This window comes from Erinaceus europaeus, chromosome 9, assembly GCF_950295315.1.
Source record: "Erinaceus europaeus chromosome 9, mEriEur2.1, whole genome shotgun sequence".
Classification (NCBI taxonomy): Eukaryota; Metazoa; Chordata; class Mammalia; order Eulipotyphla; family Erinaceidae; genus Erinaceus; species Erinaceus europaeus.
Genome location: NC_080170.1, coordinates 121,032,187 through 121,053,570, shown reverse-complemented (window position 1 = coordinate 121,053,570; position 21,384 = coordinate 121,032,187). Strand labels below are relative to the sequence as shown.

General features: G+C 45.8%; 1 protein-coding gene across 4 annotated transcripts in view; it reads left to right on the top strand.

Annotated features, from left to right (window-relative positions):
* The window catches only part of RCAN1 (regulator of calcineurin 1), a 121,617-nt gene extending 114,893 nt beyond the window's left edge, over positions 1 to 6,724 (top strand). For all 4 annotated transcript variants that reach the window (XM_060198676.1, XM_007519719.3, XM_016186685.2 and 1 more), the window contains exons 3-4: positions 125 to 284; positions 4,707 to 6,724. In XM_060198676.1, coding sequence (XP_060054659.1) covers positions 125 to 284; positions 4,707 to 4,879 — 333 coding nt within the window. In that variant the 3' untranslated portion in view covers positions 4,880 to 6,724. The remainder of the gene's footprint in view (positions 1 to 124; positions 285 to 4,706) is intronic.
* The last annotated feature ends 14,660 nt before the right edge of the window (positions 6,725 to 21,384 follow it).

The window sequence follows — 21,384 nt, the reverse complement described above, 5'->3', positions numbered from 1 at the left end:
CCCTGAGCCACTGGGAGCCTGATCTGTGCTTTCACACCTGGGCCTTTCCTCAGTCAGTCGCTCTAGAAACATCCCCCCCCCCCACACACACACACACACAAACTGTGTTCCTTTCTCTCTTCAGACTTTGCATATAGGGAGCTCCCATCTGGCTCCCCCCAACCCGGACAAACAGTTTCTCATCTCCCCCCCTGCGTCTCCGCCCGTGGGCTGGAAGCAAGTGGAAGATGCCACCCCTGTGATCAATTACGACCTTTTATATGCTATCTCCAAGCTGGGGCCAGGTAAGCCATGCTGGGTGCAGGGAGCGGGGCAGGGAGGGGCTCTGGGTGCAGGGAGGGGTCATTTTCCTTCCCCACATTATTTTACGGGGGGGATTAATGGTTTAAAGTGGACAATATATATATATATATATATATATATATGTATATAACAGTTGTTGATATTTGATAAATGTGTAAAATTTCCCAGTTTCTGCAAAACACTTTCCCCCACCTCCACCTAGATCCTCCTCCACCATCATCCACCAAGACCCCAAACCCCTTCATCCCAACCCCTCCGAATTTTTTACTTTGGTGCAATTCACCAAACACAGTCCAAGTTCTGCTTTGTATTTCCCCTTTCTGTTCTTATTTCTCAACTTTTGTCCATTAATGAGATCAACCCATATACTTCCTTCTCTTTCTGGATGATCTCACTTCACATGATTCCTTCAAGCTCCATCTAAAAGGAGGTGAAGAAGGTGAATTCACCATTTTTAATAGCTGAGTAGTATTCCATTGTGTATATAGACCACAACTTGCTCAGCCACTCATCTGTTGTTGGACACCTGGGTTGCTTCTGGGTTTTGGCTATTATAAATTGTGCTGCCAAGAACCTATGTGTACACAGATCTTTTTGGATGGGTGTGTTGGGTTCCTTAGGATATATCCCTAGGAGAGGAATTGCAGGGCCATAGGGTAGGTCCATTTCTAGCCTTCTGAGAGTTCTCCAGACTGTTCTCCACAGAGGTTGGACCAATTTATACTCCCCCCAGCAGTGCAGGAGGGATCCTTTGACCCCATAGCCTCTCTAGCATTTGTTGCTGCTACCTTTTCTGATATGTGACATTCTCACAGGAGTGAAGTGGTATCTCATTGTTGTCTTGATTTGCATTTCTCTGACAGTCAGTGACTTGGAGCATTTTTTCATGTCAGTTGGCCTTTTGGGTCTCTTCTTTGGTGAATATTCTGAAAATATCCTCTCTCCATTTTTGGATGGGGCCATTTTTTTGTTGTTGCTGAGTTTGGTGACCTTGTTAGATATTTTGCCTGACGTATGGCATGTAAAGATTTCCTATTCTGTTTGGGTGGTGGTTTCTTTTGCCGCGCAGAAGTTTTTGTTTAATTTGATGCAGCTCCATGGGTTTATTTTCGTTTCCACTGCCAGACAGTTGTTGGCATATGAGCGCTGTTTCTCATCTCCTCGTGACAGGTGTCTCCATGCCACACCCACCACCACCCCAAGACCCTGTTCTCCATCACGTCTTGGGTGCCTGAGGCTTCTCTCCACAACCTTCCCCCACCATTCCCTCCCTCCCTCTAGTCCAGACTCCTTTGCTTTTCTGCAATACACCTCACCCAGCCCTGTTTTACCCTGTGTCTCCCTTTTGGGGCCTTAAATTATTTTTTTTTAGTTTCATTAGTGATCTAATAGTGATCAACAAGACTGTGGGGTACCACCACCAGAGTTCCACATCCCATCCCCTCCATTGGAAACTTCCCTATTCTTTATCCCTGTGGGAGTATGGACCCAAGGTCATTGTGGGATGCAGAAGGTGGAAGGTCTGGCTTCTGTAATTGCTTCTCCACTGAACATGGGTGTTGACAGGTGGATCCATACTCCCAGCCTGTCTCTCTCTTTCCCTGGGGGGTCAGGGATCTGGGGAGGTGGGATTCCAGGACACATGGGTGAAGTTGTCTTGCCTTATTTCTTAAGTATCACCTGTAAGTGAGATCATATAGTCCTCCTCCTCCTTCTGTGGCTTATCTCACTTAACACGACTCTTTCAAGTTCCATGCAAGGTATGAAAAGGGAGAATGTTTCATCATTTCCCACAGCTGAGTAGTATTCCATTCTTTGTATATGCCATGGCTTGCTTTCTTTTTTGAAGTATTTTTAACTTGATTACTTATTTGGTCAGCCAGAGAAAAATTGAGATGAGGAAGGGGAGACAGGGAGAGAGACAGAGAGACACCTACTTCACCTCTGGCAAAGCTTTCCCCCTGCAGGTGGGGACTGTGGGCTCAAACTTGGGTCCTTGTAACATGTGCGTTCAACATGGGCACATTGTAACATGTGTAACATTATAGCATATGCACCACCACCTGGCCCCAAGATGGGAAGTTTTATAAAGAGGAGGCTCCAGGCCCAGCCCCTGAATAATTCTCTCACCTTTGCCAAAACAATTTCGATAACTTCCTGGATCTCTGCACAAGGCGGTGTGCAATCTACCAGGGGCGCCATCTCCTGACCCCACATAGAATTATCTTCATGTGGGAACCGTATGATAGATCTGAGTAGCCCCTGGATCCCACAGATGTGTAAGATGAACTTAAATATGTAACCAAGGTACGTAACTGTATGCCTACTTAACATTTTATATAGGATACTTTTTTTAAATTTAATATTTATTTATTTATTTTCCCTTTTGTTGCCCTTGTCTTTTTTTTTATTGTGTTATAGTTATTATTGATGTTGTCATTATATAGGACAGAGAGAAATGGAGAGAGGAGGGGAAGACAGAGAAGGGGAGAAATAGACACCTGCAGACCTGCTTCACTGCCTGTGAAGCGACTCCCATGCAGGTGGGGAGCCGGGGGCTCAAACCGGGATCCTTACACCCGTCCTTGCGCTTTGCGCCACGTGCGCTTAACCCACTGCACTACCTCCTGATTCCCTATAGGGCAGATTTTACATATAGTTTTTTTTAATTAGTGGTTTGAAAATTATTTGCAAGATTACAGGGGTGTAGTTCCACACTGTTCCCACCAACCAAAGTCCCGTGTCCCAACAATAATTACTATAAATCTCGAGAAGTCCTACACACAGTTTGGTTACTTCTGTTTGTTTTTGTTTTTCTCATGACAAAAATGACCTTTTAATTCTCTTTCCCTTTTTTTAAAAAATATTTATTTACTTATTCCCTTTTGTTGCCCTTGTTGTTTTATTGTTGTAGTTATTATTGATGTCGTCATTGTTGGATAGGACAGAGAGACATGGAGAGAGGAGGGGAAGACAGAGAGGGGGAGAGAAAGACAGACATCTGCAGACCTGCTTCACCACCTGTGAAACGACTCCCCTGCAGGTGGGGAGCCAGGAGCTCGAACTGGGATCATTAAGCCGGGTCCTTAAGTTTTGCGCCATGTACACCTAACCCGCTGCGCTATCGTCCGACTCCCTATTCTCTTTCCTTTTGTCACTGTTCTTAAGCAGGTTGAGTACCCATTCCCATTACGGGAAAACTTACTATAATGATTTTTCTCTTAAAGATTTCTTATTTTCAGGGGCTGGGCAGGGGCATACCACTTAAGTACTGGTATGTACTAAGCTCAAGAACCCTCACAAAGATCAGGGTACCAGCTCCCCCCCACCTCCTCCCTGCTGGCTCCCCACCTGCAGGGGGGTCACTTCACAAGTGGTGAAGCAGGTCTGCAGGTGTCTCTCTTTCTCCCTGTCTTCTCTCTCAATTTCTCTCTGGTCTATCCAATAAAATGGAAAACCTGGCCTCCAGGAGCTGTGGACTCATAGTGCTGGCACCGAGCCCCAGGGATAACCCTGGGGGGAAGGGGAAGATTTTGTGCTTTTTTTTTTTTGTATTTATTAGATAGGACAGAGACAAATTGAGAGCAGAGAAGGCGATAGAGATTGAGAGAGAAACCTGCAGACCTGCTTCATGACTAGTGAATCTTCCCCCTTGCCGGTGGGAAGTAGGGGGTGCTTGAACCAGGGTTTTGCACATGCTAACCATGGCTGGGTCCCCCAGGCTTCATCTTCTTTTTTAATTGCAGTGTCTTTTTTCTCACTTTACTGGGGGCAGGTGAAGGTTAGTGGTTTACAATATGGTTGCTGACACATTTTAGTTCTGTTGTTCTTGTAAGTTCATGAGTTTGGACTTTGTAAATTCCATATGAGTGGAGACCATGGGGTGGCTGTCTCTCACCTCTTAACTTCTTTTTTTATGTTTATTTATTTATTCCCTTTTGTTGCCCTTGTTATTGTTGTTGTCGTTGTTGTTGGATAGGACAGAGAGAAATGGAGAGAGGAGGGGAAGACAGAGGAGGAGAGAAAGACAGACACCTGCAGACCTGCTTCACTGCTTGTAAAGCGACTCCCCTGAAGGTGGGGGAGCCAGGGGCTCGAACCGGGATCTCTACGCCGGTCCTTGCGCTTTGCGTCACATGCGCTTAACCCGCTGCGCTACCACCCAACTCCCACCTCTTAACTTCTTTCACTAAGCTTCATCGCCTCCAGTTCCAGAGGACAGATTTTCTCTGATGCTTATCTGTGTATTTACATCGACTGTCCAGCCGAGTGTGTCTGGCTGGTCCCTTCTGCCCACCACCTGTGCACACGCCTCCCCTACACCTGTCCCCTGCGTTGGCACTCTTGCAGGACATCCTTGGTCACCCCACATTCTCGTCTCCCCCCCACCCCACCCTGCGCAGGCGAAAAGTATGAACTACACGCAGCCACGGACACCACCCCCAGCGTGGTGGTCCACGTGTGTGAGAGCGACCAGGAGAACGAGGAGGAAGACGAGGAGGAGAGAATGAAGAGGCCCAAGCCCAGAATCACCCAGACCCGGCGGCCCGAGTACACACCCATCCACCTAAGCTGAATGCAGCCGCAGGAAGGATCCCAAACCACACTCACTCACCAGAGGCGTCTGGAACTGGCCAAGTGGCTGCTCAGAGCTGGGGAGGCGGCTGCCTCCCACCCCCCAAGATCCATCGATCACTGTGGCAGGAATTCCCTCGTAGCTCAGAAGAGAAGCCAGGCTTCCATCACCTGCTTCCATGTCCCAGGCTCCCTGGGAGGGGCAAGTCCAGGACCCATCACTGAGTTTGGGGTGATCTCTCACGGACTTCTCGAGAAAGACTCGAGAATGATAGTGTCTTGTCCTGGTTCATTGTATCTTGTCTTATTTTTATGTTTTTTTTTTTTTTTTTTTCTGGTAGGTTCTGTGTTTTCTCAAGGCAGGTGGATCAGTGGGGCTGGAGGGAATAGCATTCTGTTCTAACCAGACCACAAGGGTGGGGGAAAAAATAAATAAATAAATAAATAAATAAACAAACAAATAAATAAAAGCACCCTTGTCTGGTGCAGAAAGATAGTGAGAACAGCAACCACACAATGTGGGCATCCTCGTGTTACACACATACACACACACCCTGTCCTAAACTCTGTGCACTTATGGGACCCTTCCCCCCTACACACACACACACACACACACACACACACACACACACACACCCCTGCAGAAACTCAACTTTGTTTGTTTACACTTCTGCCTCGTTGTTTGACATCCTTGGGGAAGATAGGAGAAGCAGTTGGGACAGCTAGGACATGAATCTCCTGTCCAGATTTCCTGCTCTCCTGGCTGGAGCGCCCTACATGTGAGATGGTTCCTGGAATGCTTTCACTCTCAGTTTTCCATGGGAGAAATCGACTTGAAATTCCTGGGGGAAGGGGGGTCCCCCTTGCAGAAGCCAGAGAATAGCAGTTTCACTGCCGACTTTTAGGGGGACGGAAATGGTCTCGTCTCTGTGTCTGGGGTTAGGCATCAGTTTCCTTTGATTCCTTTGATGTGCTGGTTTCTGTTCATGAAAGGTTGGCAAAAAGAAAAAGAAACCAAATAAACAACAGCAAAAAAAAAAAAAAAAAACAGCAACACACACACACTTTTATTAGGAACCATTGGTGGAGATAATCTCTCCCATCTCTCTTTTTTTTGCTAACCCCACTAAAACGTCAAAATAAACTTGTAAATACAACTGGTAGCATAGATCCGTATCTGTTGTGAACCTGGGTGGAAAACATGGCAGTGGAGGAACAGTGTAATATGTATTAGCCTACCTGTGAATTGTATGTCGTAAAAAAGGGTAATATATATATATATATATATATTTTAACAGCATATATATGCTGTTAAAATGTTTGACGGGACTTGAATTCCAAGCATGTGGAGTGGGCGTAGATGTGTTTATGAGGAAGATGTAGTGCCTTCCCCCCATGAACTCCTGATGGAATTGTTATTCTAGGTTCACGTTTGTAATTCTCTCTCCCTCTCTTTTTTTTTTTTTTTTCCTTCCTAGTTGTACTATGTGTGTGTCCAGTAAATAGAGATTCCATTTTGGCCTTACAATGGTGATACCATTACACAGTGTTTCATTTGGAAATACCTAATGCCAAGTAATAATGCATGCTTTGGGAGTTTGGGAAAAAAAAAAAGGTTTTCCTTAAGAAGCAGAAGCTTTTCCCCACCATGTCACAGTACTGACCGAATGTTCTCAAAACCCTGTTTACAGTACTTGGTGGGGAGGTCCCAGTGGGGGAGAGACCATCACATTAGCTGTTCAAGTGTTTCCTAGTTAAGTGCTTTTCAACTGGAGAGGCTACCCTCAGAATATTTTTTTTAAACTGCATTCTGTAATAAATCTACATGAGATGCTATTTACGGAAACGCTCTTCTCTTGTCGTTTTTTGTGTTTGTTGTTTTCTGGCAAGCTGTCTCCGAATGCTTTGAGTCCCACCGTTTTAGAGAAACCTCTCCCTTCTTTTGAGTCTGGAGACTTTAATCTGTCATGGGGGAGGGTTCAGGGCTGGTCACCCACACCAAGACACATCACTATTTTTTTAAAATTTATTTCTTTATTGGGGAATTAGTGTTTTACATTCAACAGTAAATACAATAGTTTGTACATGCATAACATTCCCCAGTTTCCCATTTAACAATACAACCCCCACTATGTCATTTATCATCCTTCATGGACCTGTATTCTCCCCACCCACCCACCCACCCCAGAGTCTTTTACTTGGGTGCAATATGCCAATTCTTCTCTGATCTTGTTTTTCAACTTCTGCCTGAGAGTGAGATCATCCCATATTCATCCTTCTGTTTCTGACTTATTTCACTCAACATGATTTTTTCAAGCTCCATCCAAGATCGGCTGAAAACGGTGAAGTGTCTTTTAAGATACATCAGTTAGTAAAAGGGAAATGGGGGCCAGGTGGTGGTGCACCTGGTTGAGTGCATATTACAGTGCACAAGGACCGGGTTCAAGCCCCTGGTCCTCACCCACAGGGAGAAAGCTGCACAAATGGTGAAGCAGGACTGCAGGTGTCTCTCTGTCTCTCTCTCTCTCTCCCCCCCTTCCTCTCAATTTCTGGCTGTTGCTATCCGATAAATAAATAAAGATAATAAAAAAGTGTTTAAAGTAAAAGGGAAATGGATAAAATTGTAATCGCAAGCTTAAGGGCTTCCTTTACAAAAGGAGGCAGCTCCCATGAGAACACTGTTCACTACAATTCTACTAAACCAGGATGTTTTTGTTTGTCAGCTGAAGGGGTTTGCTTTTCTGTTTAGAAGAGATCACCAGGGAAGGCTCTGAGATCCAAGGCCAGTGGTGGAATCCCAGGCCGCCTTTACTCTGCAATGCTTCTTACAGATGAACTTCTTGTCTCTACCTCTGTTCCTCTGTCTCCCTGAATGACCTGGGACTTTGGAGCCTCAGGCCTGAGAGTCTCCAGTTAAACCCTTTTTACATAGCCTACAGTAGAGGTGGGACTTTGTTAAAAAAAACAAAAACACAGAGATAGGGATTTAGATTTTAAAAAATGATTTGAGTAAGGAGCTTCTGTCTCCCCTCCTCCATGGAGGGAAGCTCTGGTTTGGGCTAATGTTTTTCTCCTTTATTTCTTTTTTTTTTTTTAATTTTTTTATTTGATATTAATAGAATATCACAAGATTGTGAAATTATAGTTCACACCCCCTGGACCTCACCCTCCCACCTCCCAAAGAGAACCACTGTAGTTCTCACAAGTCTTAGCAGAAGCTTGCTTGTTTCTGTTTGTTTGTTTTTTTTCTTTCAAGTTCATGTATATCATTTCTCTGGATTCCAGATAGAAGTGAAACCGTCCGGTCGTTGTCTTTCATCTCTTTGCTTAGTTCACCAAGCACCATCACCTCCAGTTCCATCCATTTTGTCCCAAAGGACACAATACCATCTTTTTTGATTGCAGGGTAGTATTCCATGGAGTCTCTGTCCATGGCTTCTTTAGCCAGTCATCTATCAATGGGCATCCAGGTCCTTTTTTTTTTTTCTTTTTAAACAAAATGTTGTTTCCCTCTTCTTTACCAACGTGTGTGTGTCTGATTTTTATTTTATTTATTCTCCCTTTTGTTGCCCTTTTGCTTATTGTAGTTATTAATGCCATCATTGTTAGATAGAATAGAGAGAAATGGAGGGGGGGGGAAGACAGAGAGGGGGAGAGAAAGACAGGCACCAGCAGACCTGCTTCACCGCCTGTGAAGCGACTCCCCTGCAGGTGGGGAGCCGGGGGCTCCAACCAGGATCCTTACCCGGTGCTTGTGCTTGGCGCCACATGCGCTTAACCCTCTGCATTACCGCCCGACTCCCTTGTTACTGTTTTTTAATTTTAAAAACTTGTTATTTGCAGACTTAGTTTTACCAGTCTCTGTTCCCTGCCCCCACCTTAGCCCCACACTCCAGTCCAAACTGTCCTCGGGCTCCAGACCCACCCACTCTGCCCCCTTCCCCACCCTCAGGGCTGTCTGGGTGGCTGAACACAGCAGCCCAGGGAGCAGCAGGCCGCGGGTGGCACTCAGGACAGAGTGAGCGAGTCAGGCTCCGGAGGCGTGTCTTCTCTGCAGCAGCCAGATGTGTCTGCTGTGGGGTTCTTGAATAATTCCACGTGGGGCAGGGAGACAGCTGAGCTGGAAGAGGGCGTGTTTATCCTGCACGGAAGACCTGGGTTCGAGGCACCAGCAAAACAGGTGCACTACAAAAAGGAAGCAACATCAGCACAGACAGTGCTGTGGCCTGCCTCTCTCTCTCCCTCCCCTTCCTCTCTCCTCCTCTCCCCTCTCCTCTCCTCCCCTCCTCTCCTCCCTTCCGCTCCCCTTCCCTCCCCTCTCCTCCTTCCCTCTCCCCTCCTCTTCTCCCTTCACCTCTCCTCCTCTCCTCTTCTCTCCTCTCCTCCCCTCCCCTCTCCTCCTTTCCCCTCCCATTTCCTCCCCTCCTCTTCTCCCCTCTCCTCTCCTCCCCTTCCATCTCCTCCCCTCCCCTTCCCTCCCATCTCTCTTCCCCTGCCATTTGCTCCCCTCCCCTCTCCTCTCCTCCCCTTCCATCTCCTCCCCTCCCCTTCCCTCCCATCTCTCTTCCCCTGCCATTTGCTCCCCTCCCCTCTCCTCTCTTCCCCTTCCCTCCCCTCCTCTCCCCTGTCACCCACACCAAGACACATCCCTTAGGAAAAGGGAATTGGGGGCCGAGTGGTGGCACACCTGGTTGAGTGCATATCACACTGCATAGGGAGCATTAGCCAAGGACAAGCCAGTAGACAAATAAAGATAATAAAAAAAAAGTTTAAAGTAAAAGGAAATGGATACAATTGCAATCACAGGGGTAAGGGCTTCGTTTACAAAAGGAGGCAGCTGCCATGAGAACACTGTTCACTACAGTTCTACTAAACCAGGATGTTTTTGTTTGTCAGCTGAAGGGGTTTGCTTTTCTGTTTAGAAGAGATCACCAGGGAAGGCTCTGAGATCTCCCCCCCTCTCCCTTCCCCTCCCTCCCCTCCCAGCTCCATATTCTGTCTGGAAGTAAAAGAAAGGTCTGCTGGGGACAGTGGAATCCTGTAGATGCAAAGCCCCAGGGGTACCCTGGCAGAAACAAGAGAGGAGAAGGAGGGAAAGGAGGAGGAAGTGGAAGAGGAGGAAGAGGTGGAGGAGGAAGTGATGGAGGAGGAAAAGGAGAAGGAGGAAGTGGAGGAGGAAAAGGACGACGAGGAGGAGGAAGACCCCGTAAGACCACACTACTCGTGTCACCAAGTTTGACCCGTCTGATGACGGGAGAGCTGCTTGGCTGTGGGTCTTTATCCTCAAGCTGTGTGGGGAGGAGGTTGAGTCCTTTGCAATTTGCTTCCTGATTTCATTCGTCCGATACATATACTATACAATGGACAATGGCCAGATCGGGTCTAAAGAAAAGATAGAAGCAGACTGAGGAAGGGGAGTGGATCAACCTGCTGACAGCCATGTCCAGAGGAGAATCAGTCACAGAAGCAGAACTCCCACCTTCTGCACCCCAGATAGATCTTGGGTCCATACTCCCTGAAGGGGACAGATATTAGGGGGAGATGACCAGAGGGCTCCGAACCCTAAATCCAATTCCATCAGGACCCAGAGAGAGGACAGAAAAAAAAAAAGAAGGAAGGACATTCAGAAGTAGTAATAGGTATAAGTGAAACTTAGAAAGGCAGAGAAGAAAAAAAAAGAGGCAAATATAGGTAAGTATAGATAATAATAGTCAACCCTTATCTGTGACCTTGGGAGAACCACTGCAGTTTGCAATGGAGGGACTGGGGACACTGAACTCTGGTGGAGGGAATGCAGTGGAATTATATGCCAGTTACCTTATCACATTGTAAATCAATATTAAATCACTAATGAGACTTTAAAAAAAAAAAAAAAAAGCTAGAGCTCTGACACATGGCCCCAGCTACCGGGCCATGTGAGATGCTACCGGGCCACCAGAGCCTGAGGTCCCATCATCTCGAGTCTGCTGTACATTTTCCATCTCGTCACAGCCCTTTCTGTTGGCTGGAAGTGGTCGAGTCAGCGTTTGGACCCCGAGGACTCTGAATCCAGAACTACGGAGGCTCTAACCACTGCACCACCAGCCCCTCCGGCACTAAAGTTGTCTCAGCCAATGTGCTAAATGGACGCTAGGGGGCCCGCCTGCCTGTGCCCCACGTTCATGTCCTGGTGAAGTCTGTTCCCAGGCCGAGACTGGGTTGGTTCTAAACTTGATTCAACCTACAGAGCACACAGTAGCCATGGTGTATGTCCTGTTCTGGGTCTAAGTGCTGGACTTCCCTGCCAATCCTTAACCAGCCTGCCAGGTCTTTAAACTTATTTCTCTCTGATTTCCCAGCACCTAGCAATCCTAGGGCTGGGGATGAAAGTGTTGCTCCCTTGATAAATATTTGTTGCATGACTTCGTTGTTTAAAACTCAACCTGGTTCTTTTTCCCTCTGATTCTTTTTTGTTTGTTTTATCTCTGTCTACTGGATAGAGAGAGCCAGAAATCGAGAGGGAAGGGGTCACAGAGAAGGAGACAGACACCCGCAACACTGCTTTAGCACTACCAATGCTTCCCCTCTGCAGGTGGGGACCGGGGGCTCGAACCTGGCTCCTTGCACATCGCAACATGTGCGTTCAGCTTGTCGCACCTCACCGCCAGGCCCCATCTCTCTGATTTTTTTTTTTTTGCCTCCAGGGTTATCGCTAGGGGTCCATGCCAGCTCTATGAATCCGTTCCTCCTGGAAGACATTTTTTTTCCATTTTATTGGAAATTGGAAGAAATTGATGTAGGAAGGGGGAGGTAGAGAGGGAGAGAAAAAAAAGGCACCTAGACCTGCTTCACCATTTGTGAAGAGTCCCCCCTGCAGGTGGGGAGCCAGGGGCTTGAACCTGGATCCTTGTGAAGGTCCTTGTGCTTTGTACTATGTGGGCTTAATCAGGTGCACCACCGCTGGGTCCCCATCCCTCTGATCCTTTCTAGAGGCAAATATAATTGAGCTGAGCTCGGCTGTGTGTGTGGTGTGACGTGGTGGGCTGCAGGACAAAGGCATAAGCCCCATATCTATTTTCCAAGGGGGTTATTTTATCAGTGGAGATAATGTGTTCCAACACAGAAACTAGGACCTGGCTGGCCCAGGTGTTGGGGTGGGAGGCTGCTTCCCATCTCCCTCAAGTTGTGGCCCTCTTCTGATGTGCCTACTCTGTCCGCCCAGAGGTCAACAGACATGAGGAATCCTTGAATAGGCTGGGAATTCTGTCTTCCTTGTAGGGGGCAGTGCTGGCTGTTCTGTCATGTGAAAAACTTTTGATTTAACCCCCAACATGTCCTCAGCCTACCGAATATTTCAAAACCTTTGCCACAGTTGACTTTCCTTACCTCTTTCAATGGTCCTTCACAATCTCTTTCTCCGTTTCATTCTTCCCAGAGACAGAATATACAATGGACAATGGCCAAGTCAGATATCAAAATAGAACTCTGCTACAACTCCCTGTTCCAGAAATCCACTCCTTATCTAGGTAACCAGTCTGGGGAGCCAGCCAACTGTGAGAAAGGCTGCAATCTCTCGTGACAATCAAGAGAGCTGAATAGTAACTGCTGTGATAATGGGCCCCAAATGGCCAGAAGTTGATTAATAACTGACAGCTTCCTTGATGTTTGACCCCATTTCCAACTTAGGGCCAGCCAGAGAAAGCCAAACCCCCTACCCACAGGATATCCCACTGCTAGAAAGTTCTCTGCCTCTTCCTCAAGCCCGTTTCTCTGATAGATGAAGCCATGGTTCTCACTCCCTTGTGACAGCAAGTTCTAATAAATAGGCTGAGCTTTTTGCATTGGTTGGGTCCTCAGTTGTTTTCAAACACCTTTTTGGAGTTCAAAAGTGGGACACTTGGTTCAGGACTTGGCTCTCACACCTCTTCTCTCTAACTCCTCTTTCTCTCCAGGGGCTTCTGCAAGTCCTTTGACACCTGGTGCCATCACATGCCACTAGCATGCGGGTAACAACCAAGTGTACATCTCTAATTTGACTCTTCCCTGAGCTCCAAATTCAACGTTCAGCTGCCCTCTTCTGGACTCAGAAGTGGACATGTATACAGGGGGCCAGGTGGTTGGCACACACCTGATAGAGTGCACTTGTTCCAGTTTGCAAAGACCTGGGTTCAAACCCCCCAGTCCCCACCTGCAAGGGGAAAGCTTCACGAGTGGTGAAGCAGTGCTGCAGGTGTCTCTCTGTCTCTCCTGTCTTCTCTGTCCCCTTTTCCTCTCAGTTTCTCTGTCCTATCAAATTAAATAAATAACGTTAAAAAAAAAAAAAAACAACCCTAGGGAGTCGGGCGGTAGCGCAGTGGGTTAAGCGCACGTGGCACAAAGCACAAGGACCGGCTTAAGGATCCCGGTTGGAGCCCCCGGCTCCCCACCTGCAGGGGAGTCGCTTCCCAGGCGGTGAAGCAGGTCTGCAGGTGTCTGTCTTTCTCTTCCCCTCTCACTGTCTTCCCCTCCTCTCTCCATTTCTCTCTGTTCTCTCCAACAATGACAACAACAACAACAACTACAACAATAAAACAACAAGGGCAACAAAGGAGAATAAATAAATAAATATTTGGGGAAAAAAACCCCTAAACTTTACACATTGAAAAGTCAGACAGAAAAGAGAACCAGAGCATCACTCTGGTGCCTGTGGTGCTGAGGGTTGAACTCAGGTCCTCATGCTTGAGAGTCCACTCACGGGCTGCCCGTTTTGTCTCTTCTTCTTGTGTCTTGTGCACTGCCCCATTTTCCAGAAGCATCCAGTGACTTCTGGCTCACAAGTTTTCACAGATCTACTTGTATCTCTCCTCTGTGCAGAGTCAAGTTCAAGTACCATCTTTTACCATAAAGAACATGTGGAGGGGGGGGGGCGGTGACACACTAGGCTGAGCATACATATCACCACATACAAGGATCTGGGTTCAAGCCCCCGCTCCCCACCTGCAGTGGGAACTCTTCACAGTGAAGCAGTCAGTCAGTCTTCCTCTCTCTCTCTCTCTCTCTCTCTCTCTCTCGTTTCTTTGCATAACCATGATGCTATCTATAAATGGAAGAGCTGGCTCTCTCCCTCTCTAAGTAAAAATACAAACATAAGACTAAAAATGCATTTATAAAGTAGGTACTTCTGCAGAAGGAAGAAAGGAAGGAAAACAGAGTTCAGGAAAAGGGATTGAGAGTCTCACATCTATATAAAATGTCACAGATGACGTTTAGATAGTCAACAGATAGATAGATACGTAGGTGATAATAGACATCAGATAGATGAAAGATGGATAAATAGATCAAAATAGACATTGGATAGATAGATAGACAGACAGACAGACAGCTATCTGGAGCAAGCACTACAAACTATGAAGTTGGTTTCAGTGAACACTGGTCATCATGTAATCATTCTTTTGTCCTTTTTGTTAGTTTTTGTAAACACAGCATTCTATAAAAGCATTCGAATAATGATGCACTTGAGAGGAATTAACCAGCATTTTGTGATCCGTTCTTGATCTTGGTACTACTGAGAAAGCACAGATCCATAGAGCCTTTGCAATGGAAACTGTTGGCTTCTTTTGCTTATGAGAGTCCTCACTTAAAGAGCAATGACCTTTGCATTTCACCAGCCCCTCATTAAGAGTATGTCTGTCATGAAACGGAATCTCAAGGTCTCCTGAAAGATAAATGACAGCTGTTGACAACTTTCTTCAGAACCATTGGGGACAGTCTGATATTGACGGTCAAGGAGACACCCACACAGCCCCTCACCCATTCATTCACTCTCTCCACAACATAACCTTAATATCCACATCTTATTATTTTATTGCTACCAGGTTTATTTATTTATTTTTAAACATTTTAAATGTTGTAATCCAGTCATAATTATAAATTGAAGAACACGAAATGATTTTAACTTTTTTAACTTGAAGATATGCACTACAGATGCTAACTATATAACAGGATTAATTGCATGTCTTAAATAATTATCTATAAATTAGGTACTCAATTTAAAGTCCCTAGTAATTAGCGAAGTAAAACTTTTTTTTATTGCCACCTTTTTTTCATTTGATTTAATAACGATTGACAAGATTGTCAGGTTAACAGGTACAAGTTCCACCACCAAAGTTCCATATCTCATCCCCTCCATTGGAAGCTTCCTTATTCTTTATCCCTCTGAGAGTGTGGGCTAAAGATCTTTATGGGGAGCAGAAGGTGGAAGGTCTGACTTTTCTAACTGCTTCTCTGCTTGACATGGGCGTTAGCTTAACTACCAGGTTTACTGATGGGGTTCTTACTAGTGCTACAAATTCATAGCTCATGGTGGCCATTTTTCCCATTTTTTTTCTTTCTATTGTATTTTTGACACAACAGAGAGAAATTTAGAGGGAAGAGGAGAGATAGGGACAAGGAGACACCCGCAGCCTTGCTTCACCGTTCTCAAAAGCTTTCCCCCTGCAGGTGGAGACAGGGAGGTTGAACCTGTCTCCTTGCACTTTGTAACGTGTGTGCTCAACTTGTTGCACCACCACCCTGCCCCTATTTGATTTATTTTTGACCAGAGCACTGTTCAGCTCTGGTTGATGGTGGTGCTGGGGATTGAACCTGGGACCTCAGAGCCTCAGGCAGGAGAGTCTTTCTAAAAGCATGACCATGCTGTCTCCCCAGCCCTTGACGAGTTTCTTTCAACTTTACACTGAAGAGATTCATCTGTCTTGTATATGATTGCTTGCTCATTGAATTCTTTTCTTTTTAGTAAACTCTTTTAGTGCAGCTTAGATCTTTAAAAACAAACAAACAAACAAAAAACGGAGATGATGCCCCAGAGAATTCTCTGTCTCACAGCCAGTCTTCTCTAATTCGACACTTTCTATTCATGTGCAACATTACAACGAAGGAACCTATGCTGAGATCTCTTTTGTTGCTTGTTTGTTTTAATTCACCACATAGTTCAATTTTCTTGATTTTTTTCTGTTCTGGAATGCCCTGTGGTATTTATTTATTTTTAATTTTTATTTTTTTATTGCCTGCAGGATTATTGCTGGGACTCAGTGCCTTCAAGAGCAGAATCCAGGGCTCCTGGTGGTCATTTTTTTCTTTTCTTTATTCAATAGGACAGAGAGAAATTAAGAGGGGGTGGGGAGGTAGAGAGGGAGATAAACAGAGGCCATCTGCAATACTTGCTTCACCACTCATGAAGCTTTCCTCCTGCAGGCGGGGACTTAGGGGACCAAACCTGGGTCCTTGCACGTAACAGTGCTTGTGCTTAACTCTGAGTGCCACCACTTGACTGCCGGGCCCTGTTCAGGGCGCCATTTGCCAGGCTAGCTTCGCGGGCAGGAGACAGACAACCAGGGACTCATGGCTGAGCTGGGAAGCAGTATCTCCTTTATTAATCAGATACATTGCCTTTTATGCATCTCTTCACCGGAAGTGGCAAGGGAAAGGAAATGACTAGGAGAGGGGCCGGGGCAAAAAAAGAGCTCGAACAGAACATAGAAAGCTTCCATCTAACCAGTGGGGATTAAACCAATACCCTGCAGGCAGGGCGGGACCCAGGTAAAACCGTGATTCTGTAAATAGACCACATCGTAAGTAATACAAGCGAACCTGATGTGATGATCAAAACAGAAGGTCTTATAAGCAGAATTTAGAAGCAGACCAACACTTGACTCCCTATACATTTATTTATTTTATTCATTAACTTATTTTTTGATAGAAACAGAGAAATTGGAGGGAGAGGGGAGGGAGAGGTGGAGAAAAAGAGAAACACCTGCAGCCCTGCTTCACCGCTTGTGATGCTCCTCTCTTCCTCCTCCCCTGCAAGCGGGGACTGGGGGCTTGAACCCAGACCCTTATGCACGGTAATGGTTGTGCTCAACTGGCTGAGCTACCACCCAGCCCCACCCCTCTCTTTTTTAGTGTGTGTTTTCCACTTTTTTCTAATGCTTCACTAAACCGAATTAACACTTTGTAAAGACTCCAGATTTTTTAACAAAACCTTCCTCCCTCCCTTCCTCCCTCCCTTCCTCCTTTCCTCCCTTCCTTCCCTCTTTCTTTCCTTTCTCTCTCTCTCTCTCTCTCTCTCTCTTTCTTTCTTTCTTTCTTTCTTTCTTTCTTTCTTTCTTTCTCTTCTTTCCTTCTTTCTCCAGAGCATTGCTTAGGTCTGGCTTATGGTGATGCTAGGGGTGGAACCTGTGAACTTGGAGCCTCAGGCATGAACCATTTGCATAATCATTATGCTGTTTCACCTGCCTGAATAAAATGGCTTTTTTTTTTTAATATATATTTTATTTTATTTATTTTTTTTCTTTTTTTTTTAAATTTTTTATTTAAGAAAGGATTAGTGAACAAAAGCATAAGGTAGAAGGGGTACAACTCCACACAATTCTCAACACCCAATCCCCATAACCCACCCCCTCCCATGGTAGCTTTCCCATTCTCTATCCCTCTGGGAGCATGGACCCAGGGTCGTTGAGGGTTGCAGAAGGTAGAAGGTCTGGCTTCTGTAATTGCTTCCCCGCTGAACATGGGCGTTGACTGGTCAGTCCATACTCCCAGTCTGTCTCTCTCTTTCCCTAGTAGGGTGTGTCTCTGGGGAAGCTGAGTTCCAGGACACATTGGTGGGGTCTTCAATCCAGGGAAGCCTAGCCAGCATCCTGGTGGCATCTGGAACCTGGTGATTGAAAAGAGAGTTAACATATGAAGCCAAACAATTTGTTGAGCAATCATGGATCCCAAGCTTGGAATAGTGGAGAGGAAGTGTTAGGGAGGTACTCACTGCAAACTCTAGTGTAGTCCTGCTTTCAGGTATATATTTTGTAGTAGTTTATGGATACGTGTGCACATAAGCTCTCTCTCACAGAAACTGGTGTATATCTAGGTTATGGGACTTTGTTGGAAAGTGAACTACCTGAGATGAAATTAGAGTGTACTATTAAAGGAAAGGTCTCACCCGAGTAATGAAGCTGAAGGGTTGTCATTCCACACGTGAAGTCTCTGGATACATTCTGAGGTGAAGCATGTTGAGGTAGCAATCGTTGCTTTGGTAAGGTTGTGATCGGCAGATGCAATGTTATTTGGTTTGGATTGGGAGATGCATATGGGAAAGTGGGCCCTATCCAAGGGTTCCTGGACTGGGGGAAGTAGGGGCTCTATAGTGAAGATGTGAGGTTCCTGCTGTCTTAGGGTTCAAAAAGACAATCAATAGTTAATATTATCATGACATTATTTGTTAATTGGGTTAACTTTGAAAAGTCCCTTTGTTATGGTTTGCTGGACAGTACCCAGTATCTTGTATATAGCTGTGCTATTGGAAGCTTCTAATCTACTTGGTCTAGGCTTTTGAGAGAGTCCGCATATCAAATACACAGCCTATATATTAAAAAGATTCAGTTTGTCTTTTGAGAAACTTTGAGACATACAATTGATTTCCCCCTCTCATATTAATTAGCTACTGATTTATATATCTACATTTTGCTAGGAGTGTACATAAACACCATTCCCACCACCAAAGGACTGTGACCCATCCCTCCCGCCCACTCCCACCCCCCACTGGCCCAGAAAGCTACATGCCTACCCCTCTTATGGTGATGCCTACCCCTCTTATGGCTTATGGTGATGCTAGGGGTGGAACCTGTGAACTTGGAGCCTCAGGCATGAATCCATTTGCATAATCATTATGCTGTTTCACCTGCCTGAATAAAATGGCTTTTCTTTTTTTTTAAAAAAAAAAAAAATCCACTTACCAATGACCAGGGAAATAATTTATAGAGCACAGGATTTGAAGGCCTGAAGTTCTTGGTTCAATGCCTGGTGCTGCATGTGCTTAGGTGGTGTTCTGACTTTTAATGAGCCTGAGGACGGTGAAGCGCTGAACCACACCTGTCACCAGTTCCGTTTCTCCTCCATTGGTCCAAATCACCACCGTGTGGGCTCTGGGAGCTCCCCACGCCTGTCTCTTCCTCAGCACTTTCAGTCAGTTCTCAACTCAGTGGCCCATGAAAGAAAGTCAGCATCCAGCTTCCCACCAAGGACACCATCTTTGTCATGCAGACTCCGTCTTTGGAGGCCAATGTCCTTCCAAGTGGGGGAGTTTGGCTGCAAAGGTGCCTCTGTGTTCTCAGGAATTGGAAATGCACCAGAAAAATATCAGACGTGCATGGAACTGAAAAGATGCTAATCTCATTCCTGAGTCTCCCTGCTCTTTCCCTCATGAGAATACCCAGCCTGTTGTTACCTTTGTCATTTTAAGCCCATAGCGTTTAAGAGGATCAGACACATGTCTGTCTGGACTGGACTTGTTGGGTTCCTTTTGGAAGAAAGAAAGAAATATGGGAATGTTTGTATTCAAATGCCAGACATTGTATATGTGGCTTTCATGCTCTTTCTACCATACTAGGAATAACATTCCAGGAGATCATTAATTTATTCATGTTCTTATCAGCATAACTTTATTCTGGGACATAAAGGGGTGGTAGAGAGAGGGAGGAGGGTGGGGTGGATCTGGAGAAGAATGCTGTTGTTATTATTATTTTTTTGGGGGGGAGCTTCTTTCTTGCATTTGTTGTAGTTTTTCAGAGCAAGGACAACTGTGAGGTCCAAATGAGTGAATCCACGGCCAACTGTACCATCTTCCTTGGGTGACTTGCTGGTGCCAGAAATTAGTGCAGTCAATCCCCAGATCTGGCAAGAGGGAGTTTAAGTGACTATTTTATGTTTCAAAGGTTTTATTTGGGCCATAGAAATAGCTGATTTGGATAGTGCTCTGCTTTGCCGTGTACACAACCCAGGTTGAAGCCCAGCCCTCACTGCATTGAAGAACGCTTCAGTTCATGGCCGGCCTCTCCCTCTCCCTCTCCCTCTCCCTCCCGCTCCTGTCTCTGCCTTCTCAGAAGACAGAGGAGGAAGATCAGGAAGAGGGGAGAAGGAAAAGAAAAGGAAGAAGAGGAGGAGGGGAAGAAGGTGAGGAAGAAAAGTGAGAGGAAGAAGGAAAATGAGATTAAGAGGAGATGGATGGGGAGGAAGAGAAGGAGGAGGAGGAAAGGAAGAAAGAGGAGATTTCTAAGCACCAAGCTGGTACACTCAGCGCGGGAGATCAATCTCAAGACCTTCCGCCTGCAAGTCCTGTGCTTTCCCACTGTTCTACCTCCCTCCACTGCTGAAGAATTATTTTGTCCACCCCTGCCCCCCCGCCCCCCGCAGGCAACACACAGTGACATCTGTTGAGTTCAATACATAGCAGAGACCCCTGGGATCAACGCCAGGGAGCTGAACTTGTATGAACAAGAGAGTTCTTGCCTTAAACCAACAGGACCAAGAGTGGCAGCCGGCAATCAGCTGACACATCAGGGGTCCTCGGGCTTCCTGAACTGCAGGTGAAATGTGGCCCACCCGTGCACTCAGAGGGAATGGGGAGGAGAAGGAGAGCTTTTCTGCTTTCTGAGAAGAATCTGAAAAAGTTGTGACCAGGGAGACAGCTCAGCCGGTAGAATCCAGGACTTTCATGGGTGAAGCCCTAGATTCAGCCCCCAGCACTACATTTACTATAAAATGACACTGAACATTTACTATAAAAGAATAAAAGAGGGAGTCGGGCGGTAGCGCAGTGGGTTAAGCGCATGTGGTGTAAAGGCGTAAAGGACCGTCGGAAGGATCCCAGTTCGAGCCCCCCGGCTCCCCACCTGCAGGGGAGTTGCTTCACAGGCGGTGAAGCAGGTCTGCAGGTGTCTATCTTTCTCTCCCCCTCTCTGTCTTCCCCTCCTCTCTCCATTTCTCTCTGTCCTATCCAACAACGACGACATTAATAATAACTACAACAATAAAACAACAAGGGCAACAAAAGGGAATAAGTAAAGAAATATTAAAAAAAGAATTAAAAAAACACATATTCCTTCTCTTTTTTCTTTTATTTATTTTTACTTTTTATTAGTAGTTTACTATAGATTTACAAAATTATGAGATAACAGGGTATAATTCCACACTGTTCCCATCACCAGAGTTCTGTGTCCCCATTCCCTCCATTAGAAGCTACAGAAGTTCTCCCAAGATTACAGATACGGGTTGGCTTATTTCTGTAACTGTCTGTTTTCCTATCTACCTATCTATCTGTCTGTCTATCTATCTATCTTCCTATCTGTCTATCTCTCCATATACATCATCTATCTATTTATACTTTAAAAAAATTTTTTTTACATTTTTTAAAATATTTTATTTTATTTATTTATTCCCTTTTGTTGCCCTTGTTTTATTGTTGTAGTTATTATTGTTGTTGTCGTTGTTGTTGGATAGGACAGAGAGAAATGGAGAGAGGAGGGGAAGACAGAGAGGGGGAGAGAAAGATAGACACCTGCAGACCTGCTTCACCGCCTGTGAAGCGACTCCCCTGCAGGTGGGGAGCCGGGGTTCAAACCGGGATCCTTATGCCGGTCCTTGTGCTTTGCGCCACCTGCGCTTAACCCACTGTGCTACAGCCCGACTCCCATCTATTTATACTTTTATCCACTGTTT